Source organism: Plecotus auritus (genome assembly GCF_963455305.1).
Source record: "Plecotus auritus genome assembly, chromosome: 10".
Taxonomy (NCBI): domain Eukaryota; kingdom Metazoa; phylum Chordata; class Mammalia; order Chiroptera; family Vespertilionidae; genus Plecotus; species Plecotus auritus.
In genome coordinates, this window is record NC_137785.1 from 48,599,597 (window position 1) to 48,617,328 (window position 17,732).

General features: G+C 40.6%; 1 protein-coding gene across 1 annotated transcript in view; it reads left to right on the forward strand.

Annotated features, from left to right (window-relative positions):
- Window positions 1-279: 279 nt before the first annotated feature.
- Window positions 280-17,732, forward strand: part of TERB1 (telomere repeat binding bouquet formation protein 1) — a gene marked incomplete at its 3' end in the record, with an annotated part of 36,580 nt that continues 19,127 nt past the window's right edge. The window contains exons 1-8 of the mRNA XM_080643722.1: window positions 280-411; window positions 3,218-3,281; window positions 5,834-5,944; window positions 6,140-6,268; window positions 9,239-9,370; window positions 10,898-10,958; window positions 11,054-11,169; window positions 11,622-11,744. Of these exons, the coding sequence (XP_080499848.1) occupies window positions 3,251-3,281; window positions 5,834-5,944; window positions 6,140-6,268; window positions 9,239-9,370; window positions 10,898-10,958; window positions 11,054-11,169; window positions 11,622-11,744 (703 nt within the window). The 5' untranslated portion in view covers window positions 280-411; window positions 3,218-3,250. The remainder of the gene's footprint in view (window positions 412-3,217; window positions 3,282-5,833; window positions 5,945-6,139; window positions 6,269-9,238; window positions 9,371-10,897; window positions 10,959-11,053; window positions 11,170-11,621; window positions 11,745-17,732) is intronic.

Sequence of the window (17,732 nt, forward strand, 5' to 3'; positions counted from 1 at the left end):
TATCAGAAAACAAGGACATAATGCACCTCGGAGGGAAGGTTGGGAGGAATGAGGGCCCGACTGCCGGCGCCTCCAGGCCATACTCCGTGATAGGTGATCGCCTTTTCCATTAGGGAGCCCTCCCAGCTAACTCTTTGGGGTGAACGCCCCTCTGAGTAAAGGAAGCATTTACCGGCAGGGAGATTGGAGGATTTACCCTTGAAGTTGTGACTTTTCCACCACTTAAAGACGTCAATCCACGGATTTGCTAACACCTGCCCTTGGGGAGAGATTCCCCCTGGGGGCGGGGCTGCCGGAAGTCCCGCCCCACGGAAGTGATTCTCATCCTCTCGGTGGGAAACGGGCTGCGGCGTCGTGGTAGGCAGGCAGCAAAGGATAAAGAGTGGAGGCCCAGAGCCTGGCGACTTGAGGGTAAAGACCGTGGCTCCCTGCGTGTTCGTGTTCGGGTCCCCCCTCAGCCCTGCCCCGGAGCCTGTCCATTGCCCAGGTGTTCCTCACAGTGGCCAGGATGCAGAAGGCCCTGCTGTGCCCTTCTTAGCCGGCCCTCGTGAGGGGATGGCTTGAGCGTGAGGGCATGGGCTGTGCGTGTGGGAAGGGATCTTTCTGAGGAGGCTGCAGTCCCCACAGTGGGACAAAGCATTGGCTCCCACCATTTAGGCAGGTGTCTAGAGCTTGGCAATTTTCCACTTCAGAATCCACGGCGCCTCCCCAGGTGATTCTGATGTAGGGAAGGGTGGGAACCACTGGGGAGGTCGTCCTGGGACAGTGGGCGGACCCTGCGCTCAGCCGCACCTGCTGCCGCCAGCACCAGCACCGGAACTGGGCCCACCCGCTGCTGGGGAATCGCTCGGTGGTGGGGCCTTTAGCCAGCGCCCCGTCCCTCGCAGGCGTTGGACAACCTGGTCTACGGAGAGCCTGAGGCACCGCCTGTGCTTTTCTTCTTCTTTTTTTCTTTATTGATTAAGCCAGGTATTACATATGTGTCCTTATCCCCCCCTTGTCCCCCACCTCCGCACCCCCCACCACTCATGCCCTCACCCCCCTGGTGTCTGTGTCCATTGGTACCGTTAGGCCTTTTCCAAAGGAGTTCTGCCAGCTCTGTTCTGCCAGTTCATGAGCGGAAATTCAGGAAACTGGGTGGGCTTAGCCTTCCCTCCTTGGAAAGATCACGTACCTTTACTTGTGCAAACGGGTGAGATGGTGAGATGATGAGGATTTAGGCGACGGCTGCTCCAATCTACTGACTAAAAATATAGTTAAAAGGTTTCTAGAACAGTGCTTGGCCTCCAGTAGGACTTATGGGACATTAGAAACTTGTATTATAAAAATTGTGATAAATAGAAAACTGGAATAAAACACCATAGAACCACCAGCTAAAGACAAGTGTTGTTATGTTGCTTTTTTGTAACAAGTATTTTTCCTTTTAAACATTTTGAGTAAACAGTATCCTGTGGATGTACTATATGCCTAACCATTTTTAAAATGGAATATTTAGGTAAAAATGGCAAAACTAGTATACACTTGTATATTTGTAAAAGATTCTCACATTTAAAATTGTTTGGGAATTTTATTTTCATTTTGAGAGAGAGAATGAAAAATAGAAAGGGTAATTCAGTGTCTCCCATGAACCACGTAATGATGAAGTACATAAGTATTTTAGAGTTCTGTAAGTTCTGATTTATTGGTTTAAGAAGTTAATTGGACCGATAGATTTTTTCCAAAAAATTAGCATTTAAAAATAAAGCATATAAGAGGTCAGTCATATCAGGGCTGCTGGTTATTTTAAAAATTATTATAACAAATGATATATAAACAAAGATTTAAGTTAATAGCGGAATACTATCTTGAACAAGCCATGGGTTGTTAGAAAAATTTTTAGTATTAAGCTTAGCTTATGAAGAGAAATGCAATTCTAATGACTGTGTGTGTGTGTGTGTGTGTGTGTGTGTGTGTGTGTGTGTGTGTGTGTTGTGTGTGTGTTAAACTTCTGATTCATGAAGGGATGCCCAATCTGAAAGGATGGGATGAAAATTTATAGGAAAGACAATAAGAAGGACCAGAAAAGGACTAGTTAGATTTAGTTAACCAACTATTCGTGTGTTTATCTATTTATTAAATATATTTTTATTGATTCAGAGAGGGAGAGAGATAGAAACATCAATGATTGAGTATCATTGATTGGCTGCCTGCTGCATACCCTCTACTGGGGATCAAGTGCCATGTACGCTCCTGAGCCAGGAACCTGGGCATTTGCCCTTGACGGGAATCGAACCAGGACCCTTCAGTTTGCAGGCCAATGCTCTATCCACTGAGCCAAACTGGGTAGGGCTTGTGTGTTTATTTAATAGAATGTGTTGAATGCCTGTGATACTTAAGAATGCCAGCTGCATTTTTTAATGTTTTCACGTATAATTCTTGTAACAACTCTGAAGTAGGAATTTCCCATTTTGCAGATGAGGAAACTGAGCCTCAGAGAACTAAAGCACACCTTGTATCACACATGTAATAATTTGTAGATTCAACCCCTGCTCTCTGGCTTCAGGAAAACTATTCCTTCACTGTCCCTTTGCATTTATAATCCTGGACTTCTCAAATGTTCATCCATTTATTTATTTATGTGAAGGAAATGTTTTTTTAAAGAATTTTTAGTTAAATTTATTGGGGTGATATTGGTTAATAAAATTATATCGGTTTCAAGTGTACAATTCTATAATACATCATCTGTATATTTCTTTTTTAAAATATGTTTTTATTTATTTCAGAGAGGAAGAGAGAGGGAGAGAGAGATAGAAACATCAATGATGAGAGAGAATCATTGATCGGCTGCCTCCAACACACCCCACACTGGGGATTGAGCCCGCAAACCAGGCATATGCCCTTGACCAGAATCAAACCCATGACCCTTCAGTCTACAGGCCGACTCTCACAGTCCACTGAGCCAAGCCGGCTAGGGCTGTATATTTCTTTTTTCAAAATATGTTTTTATTGATTTTAGAAACAGAGAGGGAGGAAGGGAGAGGGAGAGAGAAACATCAATCGGCTGCCTCCTGCATGCCCGCAACTGGGGATCAAGCCTGCAACCCAGGCATGTGCCCTGACCGGGATCAAGCCTGCAACCTCTCTGTGCAGGGGACAATGCTCAACCAGCTGAGCCTCAGGGCTCATCTGTATATTTTAAACATTGATTTAAGTGGAGAAAAATACCTTTATCTTATAGGTGAAATGTAAGGGGGAAAAAAAACAGACAAGCATGGAAAGTGAGGACACAAAGAAAATACAAGGTGAGAAATTCATGGATCATATGTCTGGAATTAGTTTCATATATTTGTGGGTAATACTGCAGATTATCTGAGAGGATCCAGAAAATGAAAGAATAATTCAGCAATTTACATAAATATTTATCAAGCACCTACTCTGTGCCTGTCACAGTCACTCGGGAAACTGACATTCTAATGGGAAAAGATATACTGATAATTAGAACACCATATGAAAGTTGATTTAATGGAGGTAAATACAAGAAGAGTTGGGAACCTCAGAGAACTACCATCAAAGTATGCCTGGAAGGTTTCAGACTGATCCTCAGTATAATAAAAATGAAATCCATGGGCATGGAGGAAATTACCAGAGAGGAAATATTAAGAGAGAATAGAATGGGGAATAGTGTTCCTCTTAATGCACACTATCACATAAGGATTTGGCTAAAGACTGAAAAAAACATTTCAGAAAGGTGAATGGAGAGTCAGGAATGTAATGTGGGATTTTGGAAGTCAGCCTTAGTGTTATTGACCTTTCAGGTCCTGGGACCCAAATCAGAGTCCTTCCGCCCAGTACTGTTTGCACCAATAGAACAAAACCTAGTTTGGTAAAGCAGAGGAGAAACTTTATTCTTTTATGAAGGAATGGAAAGGGTGAGCTCATGCTCTTAATGGCACCTTCCCTCCAACTGGGAAGGAGTCTTCTATATTTATAGGCTGTGGCATGGAGTGATTAAATTCTTTTTTAGGCATGGCCTTTCCCCCCCCCCCCTTTTTGATATATATATATATATTTTATTGATATTTTTACAGAGAGGAAGGGAGAGGGATAGAGAGCTAGAAACATCGATGAGAGAGAAACATTGATCAGCTGCCTCCTGCACACCTCCCACTGGGGATGTGCCCGCAACCAAGTTACATGCCCTTGACCGGAATCGAACCCAGGACCCTTCAGTCCGCAGGCCGACGCTCTATCCACTGAGCCAAACCGGTTTTGGCATAGGCATGGCCTTTTTTTGCACATGATGCCCCATACCATCTTGGTCTTTGCGCTCACCTCTCTTCATTTTGAGGTCAGGAATCCTCTCTAGTTCCTATAAGCTAGCATAGCTTTGATATAGTTTAGGTATTGAGAAATGTTAGGGCTTTTAGATGATAGCCAGATGACATTAGAAGAATGCTTTGTGAGAAAGATTACTTGAAAGCATCAGTGTCAAATGTTCATAGTTGTGTAGAATCAATATTATTTCTTCCTTAAATATTTGGGAGAATTTACAAATGAAGTCATCTGAATTGAACCTGGAGGGTTTTTTTTTAAAAAAAAAATATTATTTGCCAAAACCGGTTTGGCTCAGTGGATAGAGCGTCGGCCTGCGGACTGAAAGGTCCCAGGTTCGATTCCGGTCAAAGGGCATGTAACTTGGTTGCAGGCACATCCCCAGTAGGAGGTGTGCAGGAGGCAGCTGATCGATGTTTCTCTCTCATCGATGTTTCTGACTATCTATCCCTCTTCCTTCCTCTCTGTAAAAAAATCAATAAAATATATATATTTTTTAAAAATATTATTTTTATTAATCTCAGAGAGGAATGGGAGAGGGGGAGAGAGATAGAAACATCAATGATGAGAGCGAATCATTGATCAGCTGCCTCCTGAACACCCAACACTGGAGATCAAGCCTGCAACCTGGGCATGTGTCCTTGACCAGAATTGAACCTGGAACCCTTCAGTCTACAGGCTGACCCTCTATCCACTGAACCAAACCAGTTAGGGCTGGAGGGTTGTGTTTTTTTTTTACAGAAAGGTTTTTAATGTTGGTTTTAATTTCCTTCAGAGATATGATTATTTAGGTTATCTGTTTCTTCCTGGGTGAGTTTTAGTAATTTGTGTTTTTCAAGCAATTTGTCCATTTCACCTAAGTCATATAGGTATGAAGTTGTACATAACTATTATTATCTGTAGAATCTATGGTGATGCCATCTCTCCCATTCTGATATTGGTAATTTGTGTCTTTTCTCCTTCATTCCTGATCAGTTTGTGTAGAGGTTTTTCAGTTTCATTAATCTTCTCAAAGAATCAGCTCTATTGTTTTTCTCTTTTCTATCTCATTAATTTCAGCTTTAATCTTTATAATTTCTTCCCTTCTATTTGCTTTGGGTTTAATTTACTCTTTTTCTAGTTTCTTAAGGTAGAAGCAAGATCATTACTTTGAGACCTTTTTTTTTAAGACAGGCTTTAGTAGCATCCCACAAATTCTAACATCATATTTTCATTTTTATTTAGCTTATGTCTAAATGGCAGATATTTAAAACAGTGTAGCTTTAAAGAGAATAATATTTGGATTTTCTATTCCTATATTTCATGAAAGGAGAAGATCAAATAATTTTAAGAAGTTCAAGTTCTTTTATTTAAGGAACATAATTGTTTTATATGTCTTTTTTTGTTAGACTATAAAAGTAATGCATACTTATTTTTAAAAAGCAAACATTACAATGATATATATATTTAGAAAGTGAAATTTAAATGGTTACTTTTTAAAAAGAAACATTTGGTTTAAAATAATGAAATTTTTGTTCTTTAGAAATGAAGACTGACCTGAACTTATTATTGGAGTGTCTGAAGTATCAAATGGACAACCCTTTATCACAAAAGGAAGCTTTGGTCACTATTCATTCAATTTGTCAACAAAACAGTAAGACATGATAATGAATTTTTATCTATGATTCTAGTTCTTTAGTATTGTGACATATGAAATATGCATAGCCCTTTTTCTTCCACTCAGTTGCTCTACATGTTTTGTTACTATGTTCATACGATTTATTTTATCCTTAAAAGAATAATCATAATAAATATGATTTCTGTCTTGTTTTGTTTGCACATCCTACAGGTGATGCAGGTGTATATTTTCGGGAAATTGGTGGTTTGATGTTTGTAAAAAATCTTGCAAGGTCAAGTGAACATAGCATGGTGAAAGAAGCAGCCTTATATATTTTAGGAACTGTTGCAGAAAAAAATGGTAAAATATAAAAACTTTATTTCACTGTCCTTCAAGCATTGTGTTATACGTTAATAAACTGCTAAAAATAATTTTAGAATTAAATGTCTTTTGTATGTGTCTGGATAGTTTTATCCAGGTATTTTATTTATTTATTTATTTATTTATTTATTTATTTATTTAAATTAATGTATGCCAGCCCTAGCCAGTTTGGCTCAGTGGAGAGAGCATTGGCCTGTAGACGCAAGGGTCCTGGGTTCAGTTCTGGTCAAGGGCACATACCTGGGTTGCAGGCTTGATCCCCAGTGGGGGGAGTGCAGTAGGCAGCCAATTAATTATTCTCTCTAATCATAGATGTTTCTATCTGTCTCTCCCTCTCCCTTCCTCTCTGAAATCAATAGAAACATATTTTTAAAAATTAATTAATGTATGCTAAAGATTATATTTAACTTATTAACTAATGAAAGAATCAGTAAAAGGTAACAAGTGTTTTAAAGGCAGTGGCAAAAACCAATATAGGCATTTAAGAATGCTAAAATCCTATATAATAAAAGGCTAATATGCAAATCGACCAAACGGCAGAACGACTGGTCACTATCATTCACACTGACCTCCAGGGGCAGACACTCAATGCAGGAGCTTCCCCCTGGTGGTCAGTGTGCTCCCACAGGGGAGCGCCTCTCAGCCAGAAGCCGGGCTCATGGCTGGTCAGCACAGCAGCAGTAGCGGGAGCCTCCCCTGCCTCCATGGCAGCGCTAAGGATGTCCAACTGATGGCTTAGGCCCACTCCCCCAAGGGAATCCCAGATTGCAAGAGGGCGCAGGCAGGGCTGAGGGACCCCCCCCCCCCCGAGTGCACGAATTTCGTGCACCACGCCTCTAATAGACTTATAAATAGGCACTTAATTGGTCAATATCTGCAGGGCAATAGTTAATTGCATTCTAATGTCCAAATGTTTTTCATTTCTGTTGACAGGTGTAACTTGCATTACTATCAGTTTAAAAAAATAATTTACAGAATTGGGAAGGAAATAAAGACAGTGAAAGACACAAATAATCTAGAAGGGTGCACTAGATAGGACATTCAGTAATAATTTTGTCCATTCAAAATCTTTCACATTCTCCTTGCCATTAGTTGGAAATAATTATTTTCACTTTATTTTTTACTACCATGCATAAGTTTTATTTTTATTTTTTTTATTTTATAAAAATAAAATTCATCCTTCTTTCCCATTTTGTTTTGTATTTTGAGCCATAGGAAAGTTTTCCATAGTCCCAGCTTATAGGGGAATCTACCCACATTTTCTGTTGGTACTTGTATGGTTTTTTATTTCACTTCTACATTTTTGATTCTTTTAAATATTTTCTGAATTATGGTGTGATGAATAGCTCCAGTTTTACCTTGTTTTAAAATGGCAACCCAGCTATCCTAACACTTCTTATTTAAAAAGTTGTTTTTTTCACACTGATTTGAGATAGTACCATCATCAATCGCTTAATGAATTTTTATATGCAGTGGGCCTAGAACTGATTTTTCTATTTTGTTCATTGAATCAAAAGATGAAGATAACCTACAACCATCTTGTATATGGATAAATATGCTCTAGGTATACAAATTCATACAATTTTTCTGAAATGAGTTTGAATCTAAACCATTGATTTGTTAAACAACTTTATATTCTTACTAGAGGCCCAGTGAAATTTGTGCATGGGTAGGGTCCCCAGGCCTGGCCGGGGATCAGGGCTGATCGGGGGCCTTCTGGCTGCTGGTCGGGGCCTTCCTTTCCTGGCTGCCAGCTGGGGCTTTGCTTTGTTCTGTGCCACCCCTGGTGGTCAGTGCACGTCATAGCGAGCAATTGAACTCCCTATGGGACACTTTGCATATTAGCCTTTTATATACAGAGATATTTTTATCCATTAAATATTCATTACTTGCTAAGAATTAAGCTGTGTGGTAGGCATTGGGGATAGATATTGTCCTTGCCTTTAGAAAGAGTCTAATAGCTGCTTTTAGACACTGGATAAAATATTGATTATTGCCCTAACCGGTTTGGCTCAGTGGATAGAGCGTTGGCCTGCAGACTGAAAGGTCCCAGGTTTGATGCCGGTCAAGGGCATGTACCTGGGTTGCAGGCACATCCCCAGTAGGAGGTGTGCAGGGGGCAGCTGATCAATGTTTCTCTCTCATCGATGTTTCTAACTCTCTATCTCTCTCCCTTCCTCTCTGTAAAAATTCAATAAAATATATTAAATATATATATATATATATATATATATATATTGATTATATATCCATCCATGTGTTCAAATTTTTTTAATCTGTTTATGATTACCACAAAAAAATTCCTACTGTCATGTAGGTATCATTTTTTGAAAAGATATTTTTATTTCTAAAAAAATCTTAAAAAATAGCACAAATATAATTTCTTCCCCTGTTTTCTAAAGCAGTTTTCTGAATTTTCTTAAATTTTTCTCTTACTATGTTTTTGTTACTTACTCATCCTCTTAAATTTTGTGTGTGTCATATTTTTTGTTGTTGTTGATTCTCACCTGAGGATATTTTTCCCATTGATTTTTAGAGAGAGTGGAAGGGAGGGAGAGAGACCGAGAGAGAAACATCGATGTGAGAGAAACACATCAATTGGTTGCCTACTAGGGATCAAGCCTGCAACCAAGGTACGTGCCCTTAACTAGAACCGAACACGGGACCCTTCCGTCTGCAGGCTCTATCCACTGAGCCAAACTGTATGGGGCTGTGTGTGTCATATTTTAAGTTTTTATTCAGTTAGGTTTTTATTGGAAATTCTACGGGGTTGTGGTACATTTTTTAGAGCCTAGATCAAGTACTTTTGATTAAGATATTGCTTCTTTGGTCTGCTAATTTAATAAGCACATATCATTTTGTCAGAGATTTTATGTACAATAAATGTCAATGAAATGATATTTGATTTGTACTATGCAGAGAAATTAAAATTATATTTTTATATTTCAGTTTATTGTCAACAGACTTTGTGCACTTCAGAATTGTTTGAAGACTTAATTTGGTTCTTATCTAATAATGATTCAAACACAAATTTGAAAAGAATGTCTGTCTATGTTATTTTGGTTCTAGTTTCAAATAATAGTAAGTACATTCTTTTATGTTGTAGAAACAGTTTTTAAAAACAATAAGTTGGGATAATCATTATTAATCCTTTTATTCTAGTCCTTATGTCTTTTGTTCTTAAGAGAACTACTAGCTTTAAGAGAATAGCATGCATTTAATTGTTCAATACTTATTAATTTTAACAAATAGTAAAGTGATTTGTTTATTTAATTAACATCGAAAAGAAACAACTTTAAAAGCAAAAGAGAGGCATTTAATGGATTAGTTTGGTTGGTATATCACTAAATTGGCCATTTAGTTAGTGTTTGCTTTCAGTCAGCAATGACCTTAAATTTCATGTAGCTCTTACTAAAGTTTTTGTTTTGTTTTTCAGTTTTTATTTTGGAATAATTTTAGATTTGCAGAAAAGTTGCAAAGATAGTATAGCAACTTCCTGTATACTTACTGCTCAGGCCAAGGTTATTTTTTAGCATTGCTTTATTTACATCTTCAAATTGTTAGAAATTTTATAATCATTTAAAATGCTTCTAGATTTTATTTTTTCTTCTTTGAATTTTTTAATATTTTGGAGCATTTTGTAACACATAACCATGCAAAATACATGTTTTGTAATTTTTTTATAATTATTTTTTAATATATATTTTTTACTTGACTTCAGAGAGGAAGGAAGAGGGAGAGAGAGATAGAAACATCCATGATGAGAGAGAATCATGGATCAGCTGTCTCCTGCAAGTCCCCTACTGGGTATCGAGCCCACAACCCAGGCATCTGCCCTTGACCGGAATTGAATCTGGGACCTTTCAGTTTGCAGGCCAACGCTCTATCCATTGAGCCAAACCGGCTAGGGCTGTGTAATTTTTTTAGAAGAAATTTAAGTGCTGTTATTCTCTAAGCCAGTGGTTACCAACGTGGGGCACATGCCCCACAGGGGGGTAATTTGACTTTTAAGGGGGGCAATTCAAGAATGAGTTATTAACAGTGAATTTTTTGCATTTCTTATGGTTCTAGGGGCCTCATATACAGTATATAAATATATATTGTGATATATTCATGCATTTCAGGTCTCTGTTATATGTTTTGAAACTTTGCTATTTTTTCATATCACTTCATATTGTTATTTTTTAGTGATTTCTTCCTCAGTACTTCAACTGTCCTTTCATTCTTTTCTTTTTCTCTTTCATGGATGCCATGTTCTTTGGAAGCTTGTTTAGACCAAGTTAATGGCCTTTTAGGCTTCCTCCATGTGAATAGTTCACTTTTTGAATAATAAGAATTATATGTCATGGGGGGTGGGGAGACATCAGGATTTTAGAGATGCTTAGGTGGGACATGGCCAAAAAAAGGTTGGGAACCACTGCTATAAGCATAAGTAATATATTTCCCATAATCTTGATTAGGTTTTATCTACCGTAATTGTGTTATACTTTGTAATACTTTAAAGTAATTAAAAGTTATTTGTTAAAATACTACTTAAATGTTTTCCATTTCTGCCAAGTTACTTCTAAACAAAATCATATTCCTGTAATATGTGGCTCTTCTTTTAAGGGACTGGACAAACACTTGTGAGAGAAACAGGTTGTTTTAAAATTCTGTCAGAGTTGTTCAGGTAAGCAAATATAAATTTCTTGTTACTAATTAGTCATTACTTAAGACCTTAACACATTTTTATTAATTTACTTCCTTTTCTTTTTAATCTAATAGGGCAGTCCTTTCAAAATATGAGTTGAATTTGTCAGATAAAAATGTTTTCCAGAATTATCAGTTGTGGTCGTCAGTGTGTGGTACTCTGTGTGTCTGTGTCAACAATCCTCAAAATGGTAATTATCTCAAATATTCTATATAATAAAACCCTAATATGCAAATCAAACAAATGGCAGACAACGCGTCACTTTGATGTGCACTGACCACCAGGGGGCAGACGCTCAATACAGGAGCTGCCCCCTGGTGGTCAGTGTGCTCCCACAGCGGAGCGCCACGAAGCCAGAAACCAGGCTCACAGCTGCCAGGGCAGTGGTGATGGTGGGAGAGGCTCCCTCTTCCACCTCCACGGCAACACTAAGGAGCAGCGAGCAGGCGGGCAGTAAGAAGCGAGGGGTCCCGGACTGTGAAAAGGGCACAGGCCAGGCTAAGGGCTCCCCCTCCCCAGCCCCCCAGTGCATGAATCTCGTGCACTGGGCCTCTAGTATGAATATAAAAATAAAGATAAGAACAAATGAAAATTTATATTTTCCAAATATATTAAAATATGATTAACTTTGTCTTCTTTCAGATGAAAATCAAAGACTTTGCTGTTCACTTTTTCCACATGCTAATGACTGGCTAAAAAATTGTATGATGCCTGAGATAATTCGCCCTCTTTGTTCATTTATTGGACTCACTCTTGCAAATAACAGTAAGTATACATGATTCTACGAGTTGTATTTGAAGAAGCTATTTCAAAGCATAATAAAAAACTATTGAATTAGTTATTAATTGAATTAATGGATTTTATTCCAGTAAATTGGGTCATTTTAGATGCACTTAGACTATCACAGATAGGAAAATCTTAAAAGTAGATCTGTTGGGAAGATATTGGGAAGTATCACACGATCTCACTCGTATGTGGACTCTAATGAACAAAATAATAGATCTAGAGACATAGAAGCATAGTACAGACTGTAGAATTTCAGGTGGAAGATGGGGGAGTGGAAGTGATCAATCAAAAAATTTGTGTGTGTGTGTATGTATGCATAACCCATGGACATAGACAATAGGGTGGTGAAGGCCTGGGGTGGAGGACAGGGTCTGGTTAGAAGGGGTCAATAGGGGAAAAAAGGGGACATGTGTAATACTTTCAACTTTACTGGTATTGATTAAAAATTTTTTTTAAATGCTAGTAATATGAAATATTGCTGAAGGTGTGAGCAACTAGAACTTTCTCACACATTGCTGATATTTGTTTTCAGATGTTTAAAGCAAATAGTCATGTTTCACATGCAAAGGAACATATATCTCTATGATTTCAAAAATTGGAATCTATAGCCCTAGCTGGTATTGCTCAGTGGATAGAGTGTTGGCCTGTGGACTGAAGGGCCCCCGGTCTGATTCTAGCCAAGGGCACATGCTGGGGTTGTGGGCTCAATCCCCAGTAGGGGGCATGCAGGAGGCAGCTGATCAATGATTCTCTCTCATCATTGATGTTTCTATCTCTCCCTTTCTCTCTGAAATCAATAAAAATATTTTTTTAAAAATTAGAATCTATATCCATGATGCTTTGACATTTCCTCTTTTTCTAAAAGCCATCTTGAACGAGTAATCATAATAGGACCCTGTTACTCTCAGCAGAGTGGTATGAAATATAGATTAGAGGAAATTTGAAATATTCAGTATACAAGAATAGACCCACGGTCGCCAATCTTTCAGACCTCACAGACCACCAGTGGTCTGTGGACCACCAGTTGGCAACCACTGGACTAGACTGTTCTGTTTATAAGCCTAAATTTTCATTACTTACGTTATAAACTAAAAACCTCTGTGGTAACACAGTGTCGTTTTCATCTAAGCATTTAAAAATGCTTCCTTTTTTTAAATTTTTAAAAATATGTTGATTTTAATAATTATATTTATTTTAAATTATTCTAAAATTCATGTGTAGTTTGATTTAGGGTTCTCCCCCCCCTCCCCCAGAAGCTATATTTAAAATTTTTTGAATTACAGTTTACATTCAATATTATTTTGTGTTAGTTTCAGGTATACAGCATAGTGGTTTGCATATACTTCATACTTCACAGTGTTTGCCTGATGTTTTCAGTACCCGACTGGCATCATTCATAGATATCACAGTACTATTGACTATATTTCCTATGCTGTACTTTACATCCCCATGTCTGTTTTGTAACTACCAATCTGTACTTCTCAATCCCTTCATCTTTTTCTCCCAGTTCTCCAACCGCGCTCCCCTCTGGTAACCATCAGTCTGTTCTCTTTATCTATGAGTCTGTTTCTGTTTTGTCTATTTGGTGTGTGGGTTTTTCCCCCCAAGTTTTTAAAAATGAAAATACTTTGCTGTAAAGAATCCTGTTTGGAGTCTCTATAATATTGAAAATGTTTGGAGTCTCTAAAATATTGAAAATTCTGAACATAATTTTTTATTTTATTTTATTACATATTGTTTAGAATACTTATTGTATTTTTTTTTTTATTAATCCGCACTCCAGGATATTTTCTCCATGGATTTTTAGAGAGAGTGGAGGGGAGGGAGGGAGGGAAGTAAGGCTGGGGGGGGGGGGAAGAGAGAGAGAGAGAGAGAGAAACATTGATGTGAGAGAGATGCATCAATTGGTTGCCTCTCAAATGTGTCCCTATTGGGCCAGGGATCGAACCTGCAACCCAGGTACACACCCTTGACTGGGAATCAAACCCTCGACTCTTCGGTGCTTGTGTCGATGCCCTAATCACTTAGCCACATCTCCAAGGGCAACACGATTTTTTTAGATTAAGATTTTTGTTTTGTATGGAACAATACCAAAAGTAATTCTTTTGTTTAAAACATCTTGGCTCAATTTGTGGTACTAGGGTAGGCTGGGAAGAAGGTTTATGGCAGAATTGTAATAACTAGCCCATATATTCATTTCTTTTCTTTTTTTTTATTAAGGTATTATATGTGTATATATCTTACCATTGCCCCCCCCCACCCCACTCCCATACATGCCCTCACCCCCCAGTGTTTTGCATCCGTTCCATATATTCATTTATGTAAGCACATTGCTGGAATAGGGGTTTTAGAGACTATTGAATGCACAGACTCATACTTTTTTTTATCAGAATCATTTTCACAAGGGAACAAAAGAATTTAGACTCTTAAAAAAGATATCTGTCAGTGATTTTTTTCTTGGAACAATTGTCATGACTCAACATGTTATAATTTTATGCTCTAAGAAATAAAAGAATTAGGCTTAAATAAGATGGATGAAATGTGTTCTTTTGGAACAGTTAAATTACTTAGCTGTTTGTAGATTAAAGCAATCTGAGGAATGAGTTATGTTGGAATTCAGAAAATAGGCAGCTTGCTAATTGGAGTACCAAGCTAGATCAATGAATCTATTCTTTATAGCTCTTTTGAAGAATTTTAGTTTAATGTCATTTTTGCAAAATATACCAGTTCTCACTAAAGGAAGCAAAAGAGATATCTAACACAAGCAAAAAAACTATACTGTACATATACCTGTACTATGTCAAAGTGAGTTTCTTACATAAGAAAGTAATTTATGTTATGACTATGTATATGTGCAGGTAAAGATTGGATTTTTCATTCTTTAATTTTGAGATTTTTAGTAAGTATGCTTGGCCCTGTATATGTGGGTTCTGCATCTACAAATTCAAGCAACTGTCAATAGAAAATCCTATCTAATAAAAGAGTAATATGCAAATTAACCATCCCTTCACGCCCACCAGCCGATCAGGAGCAAATATGCAAATAAACCCAACCAAGATGGCTACAGCCACAGAGAGCAGGAGGGAGGCTTGGGTTTCCCCAACGGCCTAGGCCTCCACTCAAGGCTACAAAGTTTCAATGATAGAAGATATATAAACCCAAACAGAAATGGCGGCAGCCACGGAGCTGGAAAGAGCAGGAGGCTAGGGTTGCCCCCGGCGATGGAGGAAGCCAAGCTTTCCGCACACCCTGGCCGGCCCAGGCCTCTGTTTAAGGCTACAAAGTTTCAATTACAGAAGATACATAAATCCCAATAGAAATGGCTGCTGCCACAGAGCAAGCAGAAGGCTTGGCTCTGCTCCAGGCTACAAAGTTTCAATTGTAGAAATAAATAAACCCCAGATACCAGGGCCTCCGCTTGGGTCGCCAGGGGGCATGGCCAGCCTGCAAACCACCACAGGCCCCTCACCCAGGCTGCCTCACGCCCCAAGGGAACCCCCACCCTGATCCGGGACACCCTTCAGGGCAAACCAGCTGGCCCCCAACCATGCACCAGGCCTCTATCATATCTAATAAAAGAGTAGAATGCAGATTGACCATCACTCCAAAACACAAGATGGCTGCCCCCATGTGGTCAAAGATCCTGTCCCCATGTAGACACAAGATGGCTGCCACAAGATGGCCAGCAAGGGAGGGCAGTTGGGAGAGACCAGGCCTGCAAGGGAGGGCAGTTGTGGGCAATCAGGCCAGCAGGGGAGGGCAGTTGGGAGGGATCAGGCCTGCAAGGGAGGGCAGTTGTGGGCAATCAGGCCAGCAGGGGAGGGCAGTTGGGAGGGACCAGGCCTGCAAGGGAGGGCAGTTGGGGGCGATCAAGCCTGCAGGGGAGGGCAGTTAGGGGTGACCAAGCTGGCAGAGGAGGGAAGTTGGGGGCGACCAGGCCTGCAGGGAAAGGCAGTTGGGAGGGACCCAGGCCTGCAGGGGAGAGCAGTTGGGGGGGGGACCAGGCCTGCAGGGGAGGGCAGTTAGGGGTGACCAGGCCTGCAGGGGAGGGAAGTTGGGGGGAGACCCAGGACTGCAGGGGAGAGCAGTTGGGGGGGACAAGGCCTGCAGGGGAGGGCAGTTAGCGGAAAATAGGCTGGCAGGGGAGCAGTTAGGCATCAATCAGGCTGGCAGGGGAGTGGTTAGGGGGTGATCAGGCTGGCAGGCAGAAGCTGTTAGGGGCAATCAGGAAGGCAGGCAGGCGAGCAGTTGGGAGCCAGCAGTCCTGGATTGTGAGAGGGATCAGGCCTAAACGGGCAGTCGGACATCCCTCGAGGGGTCCCATATTGGAGAGGGTGCAGGCTGGGCTGAGGGACACACACCCCTGTGCACGAATTTCATGCACCGGGCCTCTAGTATCTATATAAAAGCCCAGGGACCGAATGGCGGAACAACCAGAACAACTGGTCAACCAGTCACTGATGCGCACTGACAACCAGGGGGCAGACACTCAACGCAGGAGCTGCCCCCTGGTGGTCAGTGTGTTCCCACAGTGGGAGTGCTGCTCAGCTGACTGGGATGAGCGGAGCTCCCACAGCGGGCCAATCCCTGCAGGCCATGCCCTCCACCAGTGCACGAATCTGTGCACCGGGCCTCTAGTTCAAAAAATAAAGTTCTATTGTTGCTGACATGTAGTTAGGCATATAATGGTTATGTCTGTACTGAACATGTACAGACTTTTTTCCTTGTCATTATTCTCTAATCAATCTACACTAATAAAAGAGTAAGATGCAAATTGACTGTACCTTCGTGATGCCCACCAGTCAATCAGGAGTGAGTATGCAAATTAACCCAACAAAGATGGAAGGTTAATTTGCATACACAGGTGCCGAGCAGCTGGGGGCGGGTTAATTTGCATATGCAGGTGCCAAGCCATTCTGGGCCTCTGGGCAGTGTGGGAAGGCAGAAAGGCAGCTCCGGGCTGGAGCAAAAAGGTGGCTCCAGCCAGAGCAAAGGCGGTGCCAGCAGCCAGGGTAAGGAAGGCCCATTCTTGCATAAATCTTTGTGCATCAGGCCTCTAGTACAGTATAAAAACTATTTACATAGCATCTACATTGTGTTAGGCATCATAAGTAATCTAGAGATGATTTAAAGTATACGGGAGGATGTGTATGGGTTATATGCAAATACATACATATCTATATATCTATATCTATATGTATATGTAGATATAGATATAGATATAAAAAGAGGTAATATGCAAATTGTCCGGGACGCTGTAACATCACAACCACTCAGGAGGAGGCTGCACACACAAGTGGGTGGAAGGGGACTGCGTGCAAGGTGAGGCAAGCCACAGATGGTGCAGGCCCGGAGCAGAAACGGGGGCCTGCCAGCCGCTGCACGCCAGCAGTCCTGCCTCTGCGCGAGATGCAGAGGAAACACCTTTTCTGACCACTCATTGGCTAAGCTCCCGGTACGCCACTCACAGTGTTCTTGGTAACTTGGGTAATAAGAATCCAAGAAGGTGATCTAGGGTTTTCCACCTCACTCCTGAAAGAAAAAACGAAGGTCTGCTGCTAGAGGGGCTAAGAAATGTCATATCCTACCCTAGCTGGTTTGGCTGAGTGGATAGAGCCTCGGCCTGTGGACCGCAGGGTCTGGGTTCGATTCTGATCAAGGGCATGTACCTAGGCTGCTGGCTCCTCCCTGGCCGGGCCCCAGGTCAGGGTTCATGCAGGAGGCAACCAATCGAAGAGTCCCTCTCACACTGATGTTTCTCCATGTCTTTTCCTCTCTCTTCCATGCTCTCTAAAAATCAATGGAAAAATACCCTCAGGTGAGGATAGAAAAAAAAAGAAATGTCATATCCTATGAAAGAGACACCTTAAAAATGCCTAAAGAAAGTTGTCATTTTTTTGTGGTGAAGGGACTGGAGTCCGTGTTGATGAAAACACCTTGGCGGCTGCGGTGGCCGGCAGTGGTAGC